Source organism: Gymnoscopelus braueri, assembly GCF_963280865.1.
Source record: "Gymnoscopelus braueri genome assembly, chromosome: 17".
Taxonomy (NCBI): domain Eukaryota; kingdom Metazoa; phylum Chordata; class Actinopteri; order Myctophiformes; family Myctophidae; genus Gymnoscopelus; species Gymnoscopelus braueri.
Window position 1 is genome coordinate 1,075,156 of NC_137617.1, and position 22,543 is coordinate 1,097,698.

A 22,543-nucleotide genomic window follows, 5' to 3' on the forward strand; every position below is an offset into this window, starting at 1 on the left:
CGGAATACTGATATATTATTGATTCCAAACATGCAAACATAACCCGCTTTAATTACTTCAGTCTATATTAGTAGCTTAATGACTAGTATTACATTTCTATTGTCTTTTTTATGTCCAATGTATGTATTTGTATTGAAGTTCATAAAATGAACATTAAATAAAAATGTTACTTTTCAGGATTCCAATTCAAAAATAGCACAAAGAAATCTGGATTCCAATTCAAAAATAGTAGATCTACAAGCTGCGACGCGTTTTGAGCTTGTAGATCGGCTATTTTTGCTACTTTTTTGTGACATAGAATGGCGAAAAAAGTTACAATTCGGAGAGACAGTATATATGCAATGTGGCCCTCCTGGAGTGAGTGTGGAAATATAGTGGCCCTCCCCATCATAAAAGTGTCCCACCCCTGACTTAAACCCTATAACCACTTAAACCCCCTCAGGTGCCTCCTTTTCCCCCCCTCTTGACCAAATCTCTTTGCAGAATATAGCCGATCAACTGATCAAGGCTTTAGATCGGCTATTTTCACCAAATGTTTGCCCCAGAATAGAGGCGCAAGGTTTCAGGATGTCCCTATTGTGGGACATTCATTCAGTCATTATAGGCAACATTTCTCAAAAATAGACTACATGCTGCTTAAACACATGCAACCTAGCTTCCCTGTTCTGGGACACTAGCGTTCTGTCATGATAGCCAAACATTTGGTTAAAATAAAATAGGTGAGATTGTAGATCTGCTTTATTAACGTACAACTAAAGTATATTGGATTTAAGTGGATGGTTAAATGTATTTTTTAATTGCAATTATGCACTGGGAATTACAGCATCCAAAACTGAACATAATAAATCAAAATACATTTCTTGGCACACAAATAATTGTGTAAGTCCTAATATTGTGCTGTAGTGCGCACTGTAAGTGTTTGTGTTGTAAAGTTGAACAATGCGTTTGAACAGACACAGAGGACCTGGTGGAGAGCATGATCAGAGACATTAGTAGCCTGAGAAAGGACCCCATCTACAGTCAGGCCATCGCTGCCATGGCCAAGCAGTTTCATCACATCAAATCCAACCCATCAAGACTGGTGTCTGCCATGCACCGCTTCGGTAAGGGTCAGACTTCTTCCAGAAGAACGGCAGCGGTCCGACCAGCAACGACACGACCAGGCGGACTCAGCCCATGTCAGCCAACAGTAACCCGTCGTCCTGTTACTAAACTGAGCTCCAAGAGGCGTCTGTCGTCTGGTCGCCAGCAGACACACAGCAGACCCATCAAAAGACTGAGAATGATGGAGTACCACATATGAGCTTTTTTTTCCTCTGGAAAGGAATGGCTCGCATTCAAAAGGGAAACAAATGTATTTGTGTTATTATCTACTCCCTCTCATGCCAATAGGCTCTATGCACAGCAGCCATTTTGGAGATAAATTGGGCCTCTTCTTACTTCATGTAAGGAGGTGTTACCAATGATACTAATGAGGGCTCTGTTCCATGCTGGTCAGACAGAGTCGGGGTGCTGATATTGTGCATGTTGGCTCACTGTAAACACCAGTGGGTCTCAAAGTGTGGTCCAGGGTTTCCAAATGGCCCCTTAAAAGGTGTGTAACTCTGAGAGTGTACAAATGGAACCAAACCAAATGGACCCTTAGGGGTCCATTTGGTTTGGTCCATTTGGTTCCATTTGTACACTCTCAGAGTTATGAGGGGTCCTTGAAAAAAAAAAGGTTTGAGAACTACTACATGAAATGGAACAAAGCCTTCATTAGTGTCATTGGTAAAAACTCTGAAGGATGTAAATTTCTTTCCAATATGGCTGCTGTGCCTATAGCCTATTAATAAAGCTACTGAAGTTTCTAGTCCACAAAATGGACAATAGGTCTTTGTAAGTGAACAGAGTGCTTTTGAAAGTGGACCAGCAGACAAGGGAGCGAGTTATTTTTGCGTTGACATTGTCAGCTCATGTGAAAGAGGACTCGGTTGTCAACTTAGCTCTGACGGGGCCTCAGTCCTCTTTCTGCTCACACTAGAGTACATTTTTAGGGTTGGCACAGCAGGTCCTGAGGGGGTCTCAGTACGCTTCACTTCAGAGGAGTCTGAGTTCTTTAGGAGTGTTCACATACCAACGAAAGATATCTGAGTTCATTTTAGATCCTCAGTTTCCAAGTGTGGAAAAAAAAATATTTCAACTATATGGTTAAAGTGTATATTTACTATAATTATCTCTGTGTGGTTTTGACCAAAGACACTCAAATCTGCAAGAAGGTGACAAAATGTTCTTTTTTTGGGGCAGCATTTAATCCTTTCTTTATGATACATGTGCTCGTAAATATATATACGCACACACACACACACTTTATTTTGAAAAGCTTGTTAACTGGATGGGGTAAGAACATGTTTACATGCCTTCTATAGTGTTGTGGCTCTTAAAGATAAAGTCACGTCACAGCAAACACTGACAGTAATTGGCCTATGTATGCTTGTTTGAGATTTTGCAATTAAAGATAAATTTCTCTCTTAATAAACACTTTTATTCCATCATTGCTCAGTTCTTCCATGGGGCAGGGAATGTAAGGTTGCAACTAGGACTACAGCAGTTAATAAAACAAACAAACAAATACATATATATATATAAAAATACAATACAATATGATTATTGTAATTTTTATACTTCGTTACAATTATTTGACAGTTTTACTTATTTTGAAGATTTAGATTATTTATACAAATCACATACATTAACCATTAAAGCGCAATTTTATACCATGAATACCTTTATTGGTCCTACTGGGGAACAATACGTAGGCTATCCAAAAATAGCCGATCCACAAGCTCACAAAGCATCTTGTAGATTTGCGAAAAGTTTGAAAAAAAAAATGTTGCCTACTTTGGTGCTTCAAGTATACATTTGTACTGTATTGCTACTTCTACTTTGAGTAAATCAATAAATCCATCTGAGTGTTTCCAACATTGGGAGTAACACCCTTATGTTTTAACTCTATGGTGGTTATAACACAATGTGAGTTTGAATGAGTAGTGCAGGTTATCCACTGTTATGATGTAGCCTGTCCAATAGAGGACACTGTTGCACCGTCTCAGTTGCATGAGGTAAAGCCGTGTGTGTGTGTGTGTGTGTGTGTGTGTGTGTGTGTGTGTGTGTGTGTGTGTGTGTGTGTGTGTGTGTGTGTGTGTGTGTGTGTGTGTGTGTGTGTGTGTGTGTGTGTGGATTGATTTGATTGATTGAATACTTTATTTGAATACTTTCATTTATTTATCTATTGTAACTTTATTGAGCCTCTCTAAACTGGGCACTGAGTGTGGAACTAAAGTCTGGTGACGTGGGTTTCAGTCGGACCAGTGTTGTGAACGGAACACAACAGTGCAACGACCAAATGATTCCCCCTTATAATTCTACAACAGACGAGGTAGGAACCCTTTAAACAACAAACTACTTTAACATGTATCTACAAACTACTTACTATCTAGATATGTTACTAGTTACTTTACAATGTATCTACAAACGACTTACTATCTAGATACGTTACTAGTTACTTTACAATGTATCTACAAACTACTTACTATCTAGATACGTTACTAGTTACTTTACAATGTATCTACAAACTACTTACTATCTAGATACGTTACTAGTTACTTTACAATGTATCTAGATACGTTACTAGTTACTTTACAATGTATCTAGGTACGTTACTAGTTACTTTACAATGTATCTAGATACGTTACTAGTTACTTTACAATGTATCTAGGTACGTTACTAGTTACTTTACAATGTATCTAGGTACGTTACTAGTTACTTTAAAAAACGTATCTAGATATGTTACTAGTTACTTTACAATGTATCTAGATACGTTACTAGTTAATTAACAATGTATCTAGGTACGTTACTAGTTACTTTACAATGTATCTAGATACGTTACTAGTTACTTTACAATGTATCTAGATACGTTACTAGTTACTTTACAATGTATCTAGGTACGTTACTAGTTACTTTACAATGTATCTAGGTACGTTACTAGTTACTTTAAAAAACGTATCTAGATATGTTACTAGTTACTTTACAATGTATCTAGATACGTTACTAGTTACTTTACAATGTATCTAGATACGTTACTAGTTACTTTACAATGTATCTAGATACGTTACTAGTTACTTTACAATGTATCTAGATACATTACTAGTTACTTTACAATGTATCTAGGTACGTTACTAGTTACTTTACAATGTATCTAGGTACGTTACTAGTTACTTTAAAAAACGTATCTAGATATGTTACTAGTTACTTTACAATGTATCTACGTTACTAGTTACTTTACAATGTATCTAGGTACGTTACTAGTTACTTTACAATGTATCTAGGTACGTTACTAGTTACTTTAAAAAACGTATCTAGATACATTACTAGTTACTTTAACATGTATCTACACACTACTTACTATCTAGATACCTTACTAGTTACTTCACAATGTATCTACAAACTACTTACTATCTAGATACCTTACTAGTTACTTTACAATGTATCTAGATACCTTACTAGTTACTTCACAATGTATCTACAAACTACTTACTATCTAGATACGTTACTAGTTACTTTACAATGTATCTAGATACGTTACTAGTTACTTTACAATGTATCTAGATACGTTACTAGTTACTTTACAATGTATCTAGGTACGTTAGTTACTTTAAAAAACATATCTAGATACGTTACTAGTTATTTTACAATGTATCTAGATACGTTACTAGTTACTTTAAAATGTATCTAGATACGTTACTAGTTACTTTACAATGTATCTAGATACGTTACTATATATAATATAATGTAGTATTTATTTCACATCCCAGACAGAGCAGAGAAACAGTAAGGAGACACAGGGCAGTGGTTCTCAACCTGTGGGTCGTAGTAATCAGCAAACTATACTGTAGAAACTGGTCAAACATTGGCCAAATTGTCCAATATTAATAAGAAACAGGCAAAACTTGTGAAAATAGCTGATCTATAAGCTCACAACGCCTCGCAAATGTGAGCTTGTAGATCATCATCAGCTATTTTCACAATATTTATCAGTGGAACAAAATGGTAGGTCTCAACTATAACCTATAATTCCATTAGCTCCGACGGAACCTCTCCGCTGTATAGCTCCGAGATGAGGTTCCTCGTTTCCCTCTGCCGTTTGAGCAGGACATTGTCGCACATTTTCCACTTTACATGTTTCTTACCCCTTTCTGCACATCGTATCCAAAAAGTAAAGCATTTCCGCCACTCTCTCAGATGTTTTAAGTTCTAGCGCACCATCAAATCTTTCCAACGAGTTGAAGAAAGTATTTAATTTGCCTCTGTCTTCATCCGGTTACATGTTTTTAAGACATTGCGCAAGAGTTGCGCCCGTAGAGATAACATTACTGATTCCCCTACTGGTCAAATGTTGAATTGCATCTTCTAATGCAAAATATTATGGAACCGGATGAAGACAGAGGCAAATTAAATACTTTCTTCAACTCGTTGGATAGATTTTATGGTCCGCTAGAACTTAAAACATAGATCTGAGAGAGTGGCGGAAATGCTTTACTTTTTTGGATACGATGTGCAGAAAGGGGTAAGAAACATGTAAAGTGGAAAATGTGCGACAATGTCGAAAACAAACGGCAGAGGGAAACGAGGAACCTCATCTCGGAGCTATACAGCGGAGGGAGAGGTTCCGTCGGAGCTATCTAGATACGTTACTAGTTACTTTAAGTCAGCGACCGTTCTGGACGTGACCAAATATAATGTAGTATTTATTTCAAAACCCAGACAGAGCAGAGAAACAGTAAGGAGACATAGGGCAGTGGTTGGGGGGGTGGGGGGGCAGATGACAGTGAAGTGGCAATTTAAGGACTTTTAAGACCTTTTTAATACCTCAAAGAAAGGACAAGACAAGAAAAAAGACCATTACTGCATCAAAAGTAATCAGCAAACTATACAATACAAACTGGTCAAACATTGGTCAAATTGTCAAATAATATAAGAAATAGGCGAAACTTGTGAAAATAGCAGATCTACAAGCTCACAACGCCCGTTGTGATCTGCTATTTTCTGATCTGCTATGTGATCTGCTATTTTCACAATATTTATCAGTGGAACAAAATGTAACGCCTCAACTCCTATAATTCCATGTGCTTGTCAGGGTGGGGGGTCCCCAGTTCTAATATGATTATTTTGGGGGGGTCCCCAGTTCTAATATGATTATTTTGGGGGGTCCCTGGTTTTAATAGGATTATTTTTTGGGGGTCGTGGCCTGAAAAGGTTAAGAACCACTGACATAGGGGACATGAGAGACATAGTATACATAGGAGACATAGGAGACAGGGGACATGGGAGACATATGAGAGACATAGGAGCAGCAGAATGCAGATATTATTGATTTTAGCGTTTCAGATAATGAGGTAAAAAGCTCTTATTAAAGGTGTTGTAAGTGATATTTTACAAGTGTAAATAAATGAGCTCTATATTCCCATAGTAATCATTGTTATACAGTAGAGTGTTTGTCCAGTAAGAGGGCTCTTTCCATCAGTCCAACATACATTATGTATAAATATAATATTAAATAACTCAACTGATACCTTTCTTTTGACCCAGAAATATTCATATTGCAAACCATTGATTTGATTTAGTTATTCAGCTCTAAAGTGGCAAACTGTAATTCAGTGTAACTGTCCGGGCAAAACTCTTAATGACAAAAGTATTTTTAAAGTGTTAAAATCCATCCTTAAAAATATTATGGAACACATCAAAAAAAATATTCTTAAAAACTTGAATCACTTTTGACCAGAATGTTGTTCTTCATCAATGTCATTCAGTGCAACACAGGTAAAAAAAATGTCATATCAAAGAGGACTCACTGAAGTCCTTCCATCAATGTGTTGAGTTGATAAAATCTCTGTGATATATTTGATGATTTCACAGTCTCTTACACTAGTAACCTTTGGAACAGAAACATGTCATAAGGTGCAACTTGTCTTTAACCCTATGCTATTAAGGCATTGAACATAAGAAAACCTGTTTAGGGTATTTTAATTGCCGTTAAAAGGTGTTTGATACCTTGAAAATCTTATACGTCTTTGACCCCCCCCCCCAAAAAAAAATCTAAGCTGCCATTTTTAAATGATGTAGGTTTAGATCTGGAGCATCATTTCGACTGTCTTGTATGCTTGACTGTTTATTTGTTTTTTTTACTTGTATTTTGTTTTTGTTTTGTTTTTAAATGAAAGTGTGTGCGAGGCAGAAAGCCAAAATATATTTTCTTAATTTTATAAGATATTTGAGACACATAAAGAAGGGGTAGGACCTGATAAGTTTTCACAAAACTTCTTCCTACTCCTTTTTTGAACATCGAATATAATTTAAGGATGATGTTAAAATAATTTTGGCGCTGTTTTTTTAATCTAATTTTCCCCTTTCTCTCCTTTTGTCTTTTGTGTTCAAAATAAATAAATAAATGAAATGGAAATGAGAAAATGAACACTATAACAATGATTACTATCACAATATAGAGCTATTTAACACTGTTACTGTGAACAAACACTTTTTCCGTGTATCGGCATCAAATGTTCAACTCTTGTGTCGTGCAGCCACGCCCTCGTCTCCGGTCCCACTAGGAAGAGGCCCTCCTCTGTCCTTGACACTTTTACCTGTCAAGGAACCCCCGAATTGATGTGTATTTGGCCACGGACCCCCCCATTTGAAAAGGTTTAGTGCCAGGGACCCCCAGAAGTGAAGATCTGTGTAAAAAAATAAAATAAAAAAATATTCAAACATTTCAAATACTTTAAAGATTTTTCAAAACATGTTAAAAAATAGCAGATGTCACAATATAAAGCTTTAACCTTTTAACAAAACACCTTCTGTTGCCACCAAAAAAAATGCTTTCATCATTAACCCATTAAGACCTGAAGCCGATTCTACAAATGTCTTCTAAATCACAACAATATTCTGATGTTTTTATCAGTGGTGCTCAAACTTTTTCGTGTCAAAGACCCCCAAAATGAAAAAAATTGGCCGCAGACCCTCATCTCAAAATATTTTGTTCCAGGGACCCCCAGAAGCAAAGATTTGCGTTAAAAATGTTCGCTTTAAAAGAATATACTGTATATACCCAAAGATTTGCGCACATTTTCAAGATCTTTCAAAAATAGCAGATCTACAAGCTTGCAGCGCGGCACTCGGTGCCGCGATATGAGCTTGTATATCTGTTATTTTTTAATAGCCAAATTGTAAAATAATGCTTTTTAGCTCAAATCAAATAAATGACACAGATGCGTTCCAGGTCTTACTGCATTAAATGGAGTTATTTCACAGTGTTATTTATACCTGAATGTCTTTCACTCGGCATGATACAATGTGTCTCTTTCAAAGCAGTCTGCTCTGCCTGCAAGGCCCGGGCGACAAGAAGAATATGATGCACAACACTGAAGTCCCCAAAACCATGGCTGTAGGACCATATTTCAGGTAGGAGGGGGTATTGGGGGGCATTGTTAGACTCAACAAATAAGTGTACTTTGATGAAAATATATTTGTCTATGAATGGAATGCTAATCATGTAAGGAAACACACACAAGCTAGCAAGAAAGACAGATTTACACAATCCGCTGACACTATTATTTACTCACAAAGCAGATGATGATCTGACTGCAGACACAAACTGATATAACATACATTGCATGTATGCAATATATGCAATATCTGCCATATCTGCCATTCTAAGGGTTCTGCAATACCATTACAATATGAACATCAGCAACAACAAAATAATGTATTCATTTTCTTTTCTTTTTATTTAGAGTTGTGAACATGCAGGTCTTATACCATCCACCAGTGGGTGCTGCAGCACCCTCAGTTCTCCTACTTCCCACGGCCTTGGCTAAAACAGACCACAGAACACAGACATTAACTGAGACAGCGAGATAAGAAGTTCTTTATTAAGCAAGGGATAATGTACGGGTTGGTGGTCATTATTGAAAATGAAAGCACGACAGGTTGATTATCCACCGACACGGAGGTGGATAATCACCCTGAAGGGCTTTAATTTTCAATAATGACCACCTCCCACGCTTATTACACGTCTACTTAATAAATAAATAAATAAATTGAACAAAAAGTAAAAACAAAACAAAGTATTTCCTTGCTTACGGCAATGAAAGTATTGGGCTGGGTGGAGAAGTTTGCCTTGGAAAACAAATGAAAGTATTCCATAAGGTAACCGGAACCCAAAACACACTCGCCCCCATTCTATATACTGCCGGATTTGCCTATAATACCGCCGGATTTGCCCCGGGGCGACTGTGTTTTGGGGCGAGTGATTTGGTATTCTTGCCGTTGTTGCGCCACCGTAAACAAGGAATTGTAGTGGATCAAATAGAATCACTTCGGTTATTGCATCGTCTATTTCTCACTTCAAATGTTTTCAAAAACATTCCTGAGAGCAGCGTTTAGTTGTAAATGAGATTGTTTGTTTGTTTACATGGCTGTCATGTTGGATACAGCATAAAATCAAGCAGCGCAGGTTGATATGAACAGGTGCTCTGAGTCTTTGATTAGACAGAGGTCTGTTATTGAGCAGAACGGTCATTATTCAGAAATAACACACAGCTGAATTCAGCGATTGACCAATCAGAATCAAGCATTCAACCAAACCGTGTAATAAGTTGAGTTATTTCAGTGTTCTACCTGAAGCTGTTTCACTCAGAATGACACACGTATGTCTGCTTTTTCCAAACAGTCCGCTCCGCCAGCGAGGCCCGGGCGACACTGCAGTCTCCAGAACAGACGACAGAACGCGGAACTTAACTGAGACGACGAGGTAAGAAGCTTGTAACCGTCAGTTGGTAAATGTGATGCCAGATGGTGCCACAAGTTGGTCCTTCCTTTAGCTCTTTATTAAATGTATTTATTCAGTAGTGTTAAATCATGATGAGGCTGCTTCACTCCAAGTGCTTACATTAGTCTTGTCTCTTCACAGCATCACTTCAGAGCGTAGAGCAACATCATGCTGTGGTGTAGATGTTTCTCAGCATCCTGCCTTACAGGTAACACTAGGATATATGACACAATCTGAATTGTTTAGTGTATTACTTAACCCAGTGGTTCTCAAACTTTTTCATGCCAAGGACCCCCAAAATGATATGTATTTGGCTGCCATCTCAAATATTTTGTTCCAGGGACCCCCAGAACCACAGATTTGAGTTAAGAATGTTCGCATAAAGATATATGTATTCAAAGATTTGCACACATTTTCAAGATTTGTCAAAAATAGCAGATCTACAAGCTCATAGTGCCGCGCTATGAGCTTGTAAATCTGCTATTTTTGAATAGCCCAAAGTGTAAAATAATGCTTTTTAGCTCAAATCTAAAAATGACACAGTTCCAGGTCTTAATGGGTTAAAACCTTATTTGTACTTTGTTGTAAGACTGTGTCGTACGCCCAAAATAGCCCATCCACAAGCTCACAACGCATTTAATATATTTTTAAAGCGAACATTTTTAACTCAAATCTTTGCTTCTGGGGGGTCCCTGGAACAAAATATTTTGATGGGGGTCCGCGGCCAAATACATATCATTTTGGGGGTCCTTGACATGAAAAAGATTGAGCACCACTGATATAGACACGTACGTTTTTTGAGATTTAGGAGACATGTAGAATCGGCTTCAGGTCTCAATGGGTTAAAGTGACACACATTACACACATTACCCCAGCCAGTGTGAAAACAAAACTGTTTATCCAATATGAATTTAGCAAACTACAAGTGTGTCACTTGCCTTCTGTCTGCTAGAAACATAATTTGGAAAGCCAAGTAACAAAGAGCTGTGTTTTGCCACATTTGCCAACGACTAATAGTAAAGGATCGATAATGAATCTGATTGAGCTCGATGAGGGGATCGATCATGATGAGACAGTGATGTTTGTTTGTTTATTTAGTGCATGTCCATGTGGTGAACAATACCTCAGAACATGTGGTATTGTGTACTTTTCGGTTATTGATAAATTGGTATTAAAGGTAGGGTAAGTGATTTACTTATGTTAATTAAGTGTTAAATAGCTCTATATTCTGATAGTACTCATGGCTATAGAGTGCTTGTTCAGTAACAGTGTTAAATAGCTCTATATTCTGATAGTACTCATTGCTATAGAGTGTTGGTTCAGTAAAAGGAGTCTCCCATGTCTCTCCAGCTCTTCATTAAACAGAAAATGCATTTTCAGTACTCTCTCCTGATTGGCTTAAATGTTGTCACCTACCTGAAAATGTAATATATTCTGTTTACTAAAGAGCTGGAGAGACCCCTGTGACCGAACAAACCCTCTGTAGCAATGATTACTATCAGAATATAGTACTTTAACCTTTTTAACCAAAAAAAAAGAAAATCTCCCCAAAAATATCACTTACCCTACCTTTAAATAATAAGTGTTATATTCAAGACTGAATATGACTTGCCTAAACGTGCAGAGACCCGGTTAACCCATTTAGACCTGGAACACCAATACGTAACTAACTATACCTTTCAAACTGTATACCAGGGGTCTTCAACAGGGGGTCCGGGACCCTTAGGGGGTCCTCAGAGTTGCTACAGGGGGTCCGCCAAATCTGTGTATTCTAAGGACAACTTTAGCCGAAAATAGCTGATCTACTAGCTCACAACGTTGTGAGCTTGTAGATCGGCCATTTTCGGCTAAGAGGGGAAAAAGAGCAGACCAACTACAGAGTGAAAGTTTACTAAGTATTGGCGGTTTAAGTCGTTAAATGTCTGAAAATACACATTAACATGAATCCAACATCTAGGAAAAGCTTTAATCTGCAACACAATTGTAATGTAATATATAGTGGGGGGTCCCTGCTTTATCCCTCTCTCAGTTAGGGGGTCCTTGGGCTGAAAAGGTTGAAGACCCCTGCTGTATACAGTATATAGCAACGTTATTTTTTGTATTTTATTTGAATAAAAAAAATACGTTTTTCAGAAAACTTAGGTCAGGATTCAGAAGGTGTTTTTAGAATAAATGGCTTAACAGGCCTCACGTGGTGAAACCTTTCCTTTGCCAGGGACCCCCTGGAACCCCCTCAAGGACTGTGTTGCCTTAAGGCAAATGTAAAATGTTTCTGTTTAATTCTATGCAACATGTTTATATTTCTATTCACATTAGAAAGGCTTGTGAGTACTTTATTGTGAAGACGTGTAGCCATGCATTTATTTTGAAGTGAACTTTGTATATACTACAGTCACTTCCTGTCAGCACCATTTTGATGCAGCAGTGCACAGAGAACACACAGAGAACAGCATGTCAGAGCTGTGAGCCCTAAAACAGCCATCTAACCCACTTGGAAGCCTTTGAGACGCAATGTCGTGAGTTGTGTTGTTGATTTCAGTTATTATAATGCCTTGTGATGTTTTGTGAATGTTTATTTGGAACTTGGGAAAAGTTAATTATTTAACCATGTTTTCTGCTGCCTGCAGAGTATAGTAGTAGCCTTGTGCACAGGTGTCTGTCATCTACCTAATTGCTTGAAGTGTGCCTTGTGATTGTTATGTGATTAGCTACTCACCTGATTTCTTTTTGCTCTGATTGTAGTTTGCAGTACTGTCAATTAAGTACACAGACACTGAATGTTTGTATTGTTTATTATTTTGCAGTTTTCACCGTCATGTCATTGAGGAAGTGTGACAGTAAATGATCAAAGCTTACTCCGACTCTGTCTTCATTGGCTGCGGTTTACCTTGGTGTTTAGTGACAGTTCCCTACACTGCATGAGAACACTACAGTGAAAAGACAGCATTTGAAGTTTTCAAGTGAAGTGACAAGATGGCCTCTAAAGCAAGCAGCAAGGCGCCCAGTGCTGGGAGCAGCAGGACATCGTCCTCATCAGGAAATGCGGCCTGTGCCCGAGCCAAAGCTGAAGCGGCCAAGGTGAGAGCACAATATGCTACTCAAGAGGCTAAATTAAAAATGGAAAAAGCTGCCAGAGAGGCGGAAAGGATAGCGGAAAAAGCTGCCAGAGAGGCAGAAACAATAACAAGAGATGCACAAAGTCAGTTGGAAACATTAAGAATAGACACAGAGTTGGAAGTGCTAACATCACAGCGAGATGCTGATGCAGCCATAGTGGAGGCGCAAGTGTTGGAACGCGCTGAAGCAATGTATGTTGTAGACGAAATAGAGATATCTGAATCAGAAAAGGCGAAAATGGAACGCACCAGTGAATACGTCAGATCTCAAATTGACTTGAAACTTCGTCCTCTCCAACCATCTCACGCACAATCACACGACTCCTTTGTATCTGTAAACGAAGTTCCACAACCACAACCCATCAGCAGCAAGCTAAAGTCTGTAAAAGTCGACAACACGTACTTACCAAAGTCTGTGAAAGTTGAAGATTCACACGTACCTGCACCACACTCTTCTGACCCGTCAAGAGCTAGGATGGCGCCTGGAGTTAAAAAAGCTAACCCCTCCATGAATGTTCATGCTTCGTCCTATGTTCCCCAACATAATCACCCAGCTAGCACGCCACCTCCAGCAGAGCCATTGGCACAGTATTTGGCACGACGAGACCTTGTCAATGCAGGACTGTACCAGTTCGACGATAAGCCAGAGAATTACCTTGCGTGGTTCTCCTCATTCACCAGTGCAGCTGGTGAAGTTAACCTCACACCCATCCAAGAATTAGATCTCATGACTAAATGGCTGGGAAAGGAATCTGGAGAACAGGTGAGACGCATATGCTCAGTACATGTTGGCAACCCCAACCGAGCATTACAGAAAGCATGGGAGAGACTGCGGGACTGCTATGCTGCCCCCGAAATAATTGAAAGGTCACTGTTTCAGCGGCTGGACAGTTTCCCTAAGATTTCAGCCAAAGACCACGTCATTTTACGTGAACTAGGGGATCTGCTTATGGAGATCCAAGGAGCCAAGGAGGACGGCTATCTCTCCGGTCTGTCGTACCTCGACACCCCACGTGGAATTGGACCAATTGTGCAGAAGCTTCCATTTGGACTTCAGGAAAAGTGGCTGTCTTCAGGGTCATGCTACAAAGAAGACCACCATGGTCGCTTCCCTCCATTTGATTATTTTTGTAACTTTGTATGCTATGAGGCAAAGAAGCGAAACGACCCTAGCTTCATGTATCAAGACAGCACCACGTCACACACAAAACCAGAAAACTCCATAGTGAGGAACTTCAACACCAACAAACCCATCTCAGTTCACCAAACCGATGTTTCTACAACCAACAACGACCCTAACAAAAACTGCCCAATACACAACTTAATACATCCTCTGAAAAGATGCAGAACATTTAGACACAAATCCCTTGACGACAGAAAGGCCTTCCTGAAGGAGAGAGGCATATGTTTTAAATGCTGTTCATCAACATCCCACATAGCCAAGGACTGCAATTCGGTTGTGAAGTGCTTAGAATGTGACAGCACCCATCACGACGCGGCCATGCATCCTGGCCCATCACCTGAAACCAACATGGCTCCTTCACCGTCACAAGTGAACGGCGGGGAGGGAGAAGAGCAGCCTGACACGGCTGTGGTTGAAACAAGCTGCACAGAAGTTTGCGGTCCAGGGGAGTGGAGTCGCTCATGCTCAAAGATCTGCCTCACAAAGGTGTACCCCAAGGGTGCAAAGGACAAGGCCATCAAAGCCTATGTAATTCTGGACGAACAGAGCAATCGCTCATTAGCCAGACCAGAGTTCTTCCAGCTGTTCAGTGTCAAGAGCAAACCATTCTCGTACGACCTCAGAACTTGTTCCGGCGTCACCGAAACATCCGGCAGATTGGGAGAAGGCTTCCAGATCGAGTCTCTGGATGGTGAAACTGTCATCTCTCTCCCACCACTCCTAGAATGTTATGAGCTCTTGAACAATCGTTCAGAGATTCCGACGCCAAGCGCAGTGCTGCACCAGCCTCATCTTCAGCACATTGCCAAGCACATCCCTGAATTGGACCCAGAAGCAGAAATACTTATGTTACTTGGAAGAGACGTCCTTAGGGCACACAAGGTCAGACAACAGGTCAACGGACCACACCATGCTCCCTTCGCCCAACGTCTGGACCTGGGCTGGGTGGTAATAGGGGAGGTGTGCTCGGGCAATGCACACAAGCCGACGGTCAACACGTTCAAGACCAATGTGTTTGAAAATGGTTGCCATTCAACTCCACAACCCTGCACGAGCTATGTCAAAGAGACAGAGCAAGTGTACGTCCACGATCTTGTTCAATGTATGAGTCAGGACTTACCTGCAAGATCCTTACCTGCATCCCGCCTGGTGCAGTCTTCCTGGTTCACCAGACCCTCCCTCCTACCTAATCCACCTGCAGAGAAAGCGGAAACAAATGAGACATTCAACCTAATCGAACCTGTAAAGGATTTAGAAATCCAACCACAAGTACAAACCTGTGCTACTTACCTTGAAGAACCAATACTTACCTCCAACTGCATCCAACGCTTCTCCACCTTCATCGACTCCTTGATTCTCCAGCAGAGCTTTCGCTTAACGGTACTTTGCACACTGATGGCAGAGGTCACCACTATCATGAATGCAAAACCACTTCTACCTGTTCCTACAGATCCGCAAAATGGCAATGTCTCACCGTCTATGCCCCTAGCTCTGGTGAACCAGTTCTGGACCCCCTGGAGCGATACATACTTACCCTCCTTGCCACACCGACAAAAGTGGACAGTGGCACGCAGAAATCTACAAGTAGGAGACCTAGTTCTGCTCAGCGACAAGCAGACCACCCGCAACAGTTGTCCCATGGGCAAGATCCTTGCCATGTTCCTCGAAAAGGACAGACATGTGCCAACTGATCGAGGCAATGTAAAGACCTCTCTCACAGAAATCGTTCTGCTTCTACCCAACGGCTGATCTAGAGACTGTCTTGGACTCCCACAAGTTAATAGTGACCTCACACAGGTCAGACGGGGAGTGTGTTGCCTTAAGGCAAATGTAAAATGTTTCCGTTTAATTCTATGCAACATGTTTATATTTCTATTCACATTAGAAAGGCTTGTGAGTACTTTATTGTGAAGACGTGTAGCCATGCATTTATTTTGAAGTGAACTTTGTATATACTACAGTCACTTCCTGTCAGCACCATTTTGATGCAGCAGTGCACAGAGAACACACAGAGAACAGCATGTCAGAGCTGTGAGCCCTAAAACAGCCATCTAACCCACTTGGAAGCCTTTGAGACGCAATGTCGTGAGTTGTGTTGTTGATTTCAGTTATTATAATGCCTTGTGATGTTTTGTGAATGTTTATTTGGAACTTGGGAAAAGTTAATTATTTAACCATGTTTTCTGCTGCCTGCAGAGTATAGTAGTAGCCTTGTGCACAGGTGTCTGTCATCTACCTAATTGCTTGAAGTGTGCCTTGTGATTGTTATGTGATTAGCTACTCACCTGATTTCTTTTTGCTCTGATTGTAGTTTGCAGTACTGTCAATTAAGTACACAGACACTGAATGTTTGTATTGTTTATTATTTTGCAGTTTTCACCGTCATGTCATTGAGGAAGTGTGACAGTAAATGATCAAAGCTTACTCCGACTCTGTCTTCATTGGCTGCGGTTTACCTTGGTGTTTAGTGACAGTTCCCTACACTGCATGAGAACACTACAAGGACCCTTGGGGGACTCCCCGGACCACACTTTGAGAACCACTGTTCTAATAGGGTCTTTTTTGCTTGATTTCTTGAGATAAAGTACATTTCTCTTCCATTTATGTTCCATAGACCTGGCTGCCACCTGGGTATGACTATCACGTGTGCTCTGTTGAGGAGAGACCTACAGACATGGACCACAGTGCTCTCTGTGCTACTGTACGGCTCACATTGAAGACCCAAGAAGACATTAAAGAGTGGTTTCTGAAGACGCGCTGCACCCCTGTGACATGGAGGGTCAGGGTCACAAAACCAAAGAAAGGCCAAAAGGTTCTCTATACGGTAATGAGGCATTACAGCTGTGCCGGCCTATTACAGAATAAGTGCCGTAGAAGCATAGAAAACACACCACAATGTTTACCCCTTATTCTCCCCAATTTAGTAGTTTATGAATTAATAATGAATTAACTCATTGAGTGCCATTAATTGTGTATATATGTTCAGAACCCAAGATATCATTATCTGAAGATTTGCAGCTCCATCCACTCCTTGTTTAACTTATAACTGAAAAAGGCTGTATCTCGCTTCCTAAGCACTTTTTTTTTACGTTGAAAAAATCTCTGGCACTGGGACAACATAGCCAGAAATAATTCTGGCACTCGGTGAGTTAATTAATTAACCCTTCCATTGTGTTAGGGTCTTTTTTGACCCGTTTTCAAGTATAAATAGGTAAAAAGTACCCTTTACATTTCTTTATTGGAACGAGGCTTCATGATATCCTCAGAAATAGCCATTTTAACGCAACAAAATTATTTATCATCATTTTAATTAATTCTGATGGTCTCAACAAAAAAAAAGTGACACTTGTGGTGTTAGGGTCCGAAATGACCCGGCAAAGAAGTGTGGCTCAATTCCCCCCCAAATTGTCAATATTCAATGTTTACATGTTTGAGAGGGAGAGAGACTTCAATTAGCCTCAATTTAGCATTTGCTATCAGGAGTAAAATAAAGTTTGAGTTTATGAAAAATAAATGACTTTTTACCTTCTATGGTATACGGGTCATTTCGGACCCTAACACCACTAGTGTCACTATTTAATAATGTTAACATTTTTTAAAGTTAAAAAACCAAAACAAGATTATTATTATTTTTTTAAGTGTGTTCTAATTATTACATCATTATCCATTGCCTTCATTATAGGAAATTTAACGAGTGAATTTTTACATTTTTATAATGAAAAACGAGATATTTTGAAAGATGAAAACCCTAACCCAACATAATATTTTAAAAAGTGTTTACATGGATATGAATGCATTACAAGTCAGCTATGAGGTGGGAGAATTTTTTTTATGAAAATACATATTTCTTTAGTATTTTGGGCTGATTTAAATCACAGGTCAAATTTGACCCGCTAACACCACAAGTGGATGCAGTTTTCTAACACAATGCAAGGGTTAAGTGATCAATATCAATGAATCACTCCCAAAACACATGTCTGTGTTGCGACTGCTGTTTATTGATTTATTGATTTGCACAGCAGGAATCATATACATATACATAAATCAGTATACTACTTCTTTCCTATTTAAGATGACAGAATATTGTTGTGCCGGTGAGGTAAGAAACCCTAGCAGGGCTTATACTAGAACCTCACCGTTAACATACAATTAGAATCGATAAAAAAAAAACTCTTGTATCCTACTGGCTCACCTGTCAGTAAGGAGCCCCCACCGGGAGGATGTAGAGCCTGTGTCCATACTCCTCCCTGCTGACAGGCCCCCCCCCCCTAGCCCGTAGGAGTACGTGCAGTGACACACTGCACTCCTCTATCACCATTGTAGTTGTCTTATTTACTGTTAGTTTATTAGCCTACATCCATACAGCAGTTGTTTTTTGTCTATTTCTAATGCCCAGTGAGAGCCGTCTATGAGCTCTCTGATCTGCCTTGGCAGCAGCAGCAGCAGCAGCAGCTGTCTGACTCGCTCACTGCACTCTGGAGCTGTCAGTTCACTGTGAAATGACTCTAGTGATGTTTACCATCTTAACCCATTAAGACCTGAGGAGATTCTTTTAAAAAATCTAAATCCTAACAGTTTTTGGAAAAGATTTTTCAAAAATAGCAGAACTACAAGCTCATAGCGCGGCACTCGGTTTTTCGAAAAAAAGAAAAAAGCACCAGTTGGCGTAGATCTACGCGACTGGCACGTGGCGGCTTTAAATAGGTTCGCGTAGATCTACGGGACTGGCACGTGGCGGCTTTAAATAGGTTCGCGTAGATCTACGGGACTGGCACTCAATGTGTTGTTAAGGGTACGCCCCCTTGTGCAAGATGACCCCCCCCCAACCCCACAATATAGATAATGTAAACATTGATTTTGATGTCATAGTGTCTTTAAACACAATTATAGAAATGTACGGGCACTTGGTAAACTTGACCGGGGTCTAGCGATCATAATCTGCCCCCCCCTCCTCAGAAAATCTCATTGCTGAAAATAGTCGATCTACCAGCTTGTCGATGAGCTATTTACGATGAAGGTCCCCCCCCGAAGAATAGGTATTCTAGGGTTCAAGTGGTTAAATGATTTAACCAAACTAAGCTGCAAGTATACACTTTCAGATGTTGTACAAATGTCAACACTACGTGCAAGGGAGGCCAGACAGACCAGGCACAGCAAACGCCAAAAGGACATCAAAGAACACCGACTGTCCAGCTACACTCAGCGTCACCCTGAAGAGAGCTGGAGGAGGAGACGGAAACGTGTCACGGTGAGTCGATTCAACGTACGTTTTGTCATTTGAAACAGTTCCACAAATCTAGAGGTGCAGTAAGTGATATTTAGTTTTTTTTTTAAAGTGTTAAATAGCTCTATTATTCTGATGGTAATCATTGCTACAGAGCAGAACTTTTTCATGTCAAGGACCCCTAAATTGATATGCATTTTGCCATGGACAGTGGACCCCCATCTGAAAAGATTTTGTAGAGCCCCATGAAAAGTATATTGTTGTTGTTAAAATGTTTTCTAAATTATTCCAAATTGTTATTAATTTATATTATTATTATTTATTTATTTTGCAAAATGTTTAAAAAAAAATCTAAAAAAGCTGATCTACATGCTTGTAGAACGGCTATTTTTGAATAGCCTAACAAATATCCTGAATAAAATATATAGTTTACTAAAGAGATGGAGAGACAAGGAGACCCCTGTTACTGAACAAACAGTCTATATTACTATCAGAATATAGATATTTAACTTCTTGACCCCGTAAACGTTTCGTTTGAACCAAAACAGGCTAACATATTGCTGTGCTCCTTGTCTCAGGAGCAAGGACTCACATCTGCCACAGTATCCAACAGTGATCGTTCTAAAGAACACCCACAACCACAACGTGTACGAGGCTGATGCTCTGAAGCATCGAGACGTCGGACCCAAGGCCATCCAGACTCTAACCAGACTCTTTGAAACTGGACTCTCACCAAAGTCTGCCCTGGCAGCACTCCAGAAAGATCTGAAAGCGGAGTACGGTGACAAGTATATCTATGCTTCTGCTGACCGAGCCATCTGCCCTGACCTTAGATACTGCTGCAGGTACGTTCTAAGTTTGTTTTGTTTTTCCTCCCCAATAGGCTCTATGCACAGCAGCCATATTATCACTTCCTTCACAGGTGTTACCAATGATACTAATGAAGGCTCTGTTCCATTTAGTGTAGCACAGTGGTTTCCACGACCCCCATAACTCTGAGAGTGTACAAATGGAACCAAATGGACCCTTACGGGTCCATTTGGTTCCATTTGTACACTCTCAGAGTTACACACCTGTAAGGGGCCATTTGGAAGCCCATGAGGGTCCCTGGACCCCAACTGTAGACCCACTGGTGTAACAGAGTGTTTCCAGTGAGCCAACGTGCACAATATCAGCACCCTGACTCTGTTTGACCAGAATGGAACAGAGCCTTCATTAGTATCATTGGCAACACCTGTGAATGTCTTCATAATATGGCTGCTGTGAATAGAACCTATAGGCTCTATGCACAGAAGCCATATTGGAAAGAAATTGGGCCCCTTCCTTACTTCCTTCACAGGTGTTACCAGTGATTCTAATGAAGGCTCTGTTCCATTTAGTGTAAGCACAGTGGTTCTCAAATGTTTTAATTTCAAGGACCACCATAATTCTGAGAGTGTACAAATGGAACCAAATGGACCCTTAGGCCTACGTGTCCATTTGGTTCCATTTTGTACACTCTCAGAGTACAGACCCATAAGGATTATTTGAGACCCACTGGTGTAGCAGAGTGTTTCCAGTGAGCCAACCTGCACAATATCAGCACCCTGACTCTGTTTGACCAGAATGGAACAGAGCCTTAAATAGCATCATTGGTAACACCTGTGAAGGAAGTAAGGAAGAGGCCCAATTTATTTCTAATATGGCTGCTGTGCATATAGGCTGCAGTATTTAGTCGTTATGCCAATTGATTCCACCCCACACACGTGTGTGTTGTCACTGCTGTTGTGTCCTACTGACTCACCTGCCAGTGAGGAGCCCCCGCCGGGAGGACGGAGAGTCTTCATCCTACTCCTCCCGCCCAACACTCACTATTACGTGCAGTGACACATAACAGATCTACAATATATATATTTTAGATTCATTTTTGGGGGCTTTTATGCCTTTATTGACAGGACAGTAGCCTGACAGGAAATGGGGAGAGAGATATGGGGAGTGACATGCCGCAAAGTGTCGCTTTGACACCAGCGAACAAGATAACTAGACTGGGTGAAACACCAAGGACAAACTCCAGGCCTCTGCACACATAAACACATGGATGTCATGAATTTAACAACCCGCACACACACAGCCTTCGCTTCCCTGCACCCGCCTTGAACCAAAGCTTCCCTATTCGAGGACAAAGATTTGGTGTAAATAACCGATGCACAAACAGCGTTACAGCCTTGTAGATCGGTGTGTGTAAGCATGTTCTAAAAAAGAAATCTTTTGTACAGCCTCCGATCTTAGGGAAGCCACAATCTAGACGCCGACTGCCGTCCAGTCTGCCAGAAAGTCTGCCAGAAAGTCAGAAGAAGTAGAAGAAGGCGTGTCCAGACGTCCTACAGTGTGTGACAGCAGATGAGGAGCAGACTGACAGTAAGTGATTATAAATCACACACTGACTTCCTCACTTCATAACACACACTCACTCTGTCAGCTGACTGGATGTGTAAGGAAAGGCTTTGGTATGCATAAGTTTTCAGAAGCGATTTAAAAAAAAGACACTGACTTAGCTATAATAGTCTTACATCCTCTGGCAGGGCATTCCAGAGCCAGGCCTTTGGCAAGGCTTTAAAAGTCATCAGTACAATCTTCAGAATCAACTCTAAAACTCACCGGCAACCAGTGAAGGGAAGCTAGGATGGGAGTAATGTGGTCATGTCTCTTAGACTTTGTCATAACCGTCACGTCAAGCGGGTGACACATGGTGAAATCCTGTCCCAACTCTGCAAGAAAGCGTTAGCCTACTGGGGGAAGTTATTTATGGGACTAATTGACTCAGTGAATTATACAAAACAAATGTATTATATATTTTTTAAATACATGTTTAAAAAAAAACTTGCTTTTCATTTAATCGTAATCAATAGAATAATCTCTAAGAAGGTCATCGATAGTTGCATACCTAATTCACACTTAAACACGGTTCAGTAGGACCAGGATGGGTGTTGACGTTATAAATAACGCACGCTTTTGTCTCCATCATCTTCAGACTTGATGCAAGGTCAAAGTTCACAGCAGAACCGACATCAGGAGCACATGGCAGGCAGTACACACCTTGACAGACTGCAAAACAAGAACCAGAAGCGAGGTGAACCCGCCTGCCTCCCTCCCCAACGAACTGAACACTTTCTACG

General features: G+C 40.3%; 2 protein-coding genes across 2 annotated transcripts in view; both read left to right on the forward strand.

Annotated features, from left to right (window-relative positions):
• LOC308105274 (uncharacterized protein) overlaps positions 1–1,529 on the forward strand; it is a 63,504-nt gene extending 61,975 nt beyond the window's left edge. Inside the window, exon 13 of the mRNA XM_080455918.1 lies at positions 954–1,529. Coding sequence (XP_080312044.1) covers positions 954–1,303 — 350 coding nt within the window. The 3' untranslated portion in view covers positions 1,304–1,529. The remainder of the gene's footprint in view (positions 1–953) is intronic.
• Positions 1,530–3,410: 1,881 nt separating this feature from the next.
• Positions 3,411–22,543, forward strand: LOC308105276 (uncharacterized protein). The gene is made up of 9 exons (XM_080455920.1): positions 3,411–3,418; positions 8,407–8,496; positions 9,767–9,847; positions 10,007–10,073; positions 16,779–16,988; positions 19,264–19,412; positions 19,967–20,253; positions 21,657–21,785; positions 22,399–22,543. Exons 2-8 carry the CDS (start codon positions 8,444–8,446, stop codon positions 21,725–21,727), a joined length of 918 nt encoding a protein of 305 aa, XP_080312046.1. The 5' UTR covers positions 3,411–3,418; positions 8,407–8,443; the 3' UTR covers positions 21,728–21,785; positions 22,399–22,543.

What these genes read in the sequence shown, in the direction of transcription:
- LOC308105276 (XM_080455920.1), top strand. Translation starts at nt 8,444, where the DNA reads ATGATGCACAACACTGAAGTCCCCAAAACCATGGCTGTAGGACCATAT. An exon ending in AACTTAACTGAGACGACGAG is followed by an intron (nt 9,848 to 10,006) that starts GTAAGAAGCTTG and finishes GTCTCTTCACAG; the next exon opens with CATCACTTCAGAGCGTAGAG. An exon ending in CTCAGCATCCTGCCTTACAG is followed by an intron (nt 10,074 to 16,778) that starts GTAACACTAGGA and finishes TATGTTCCATAG; the next exon opens with ACCTGGCTGCCACCTGGGTA.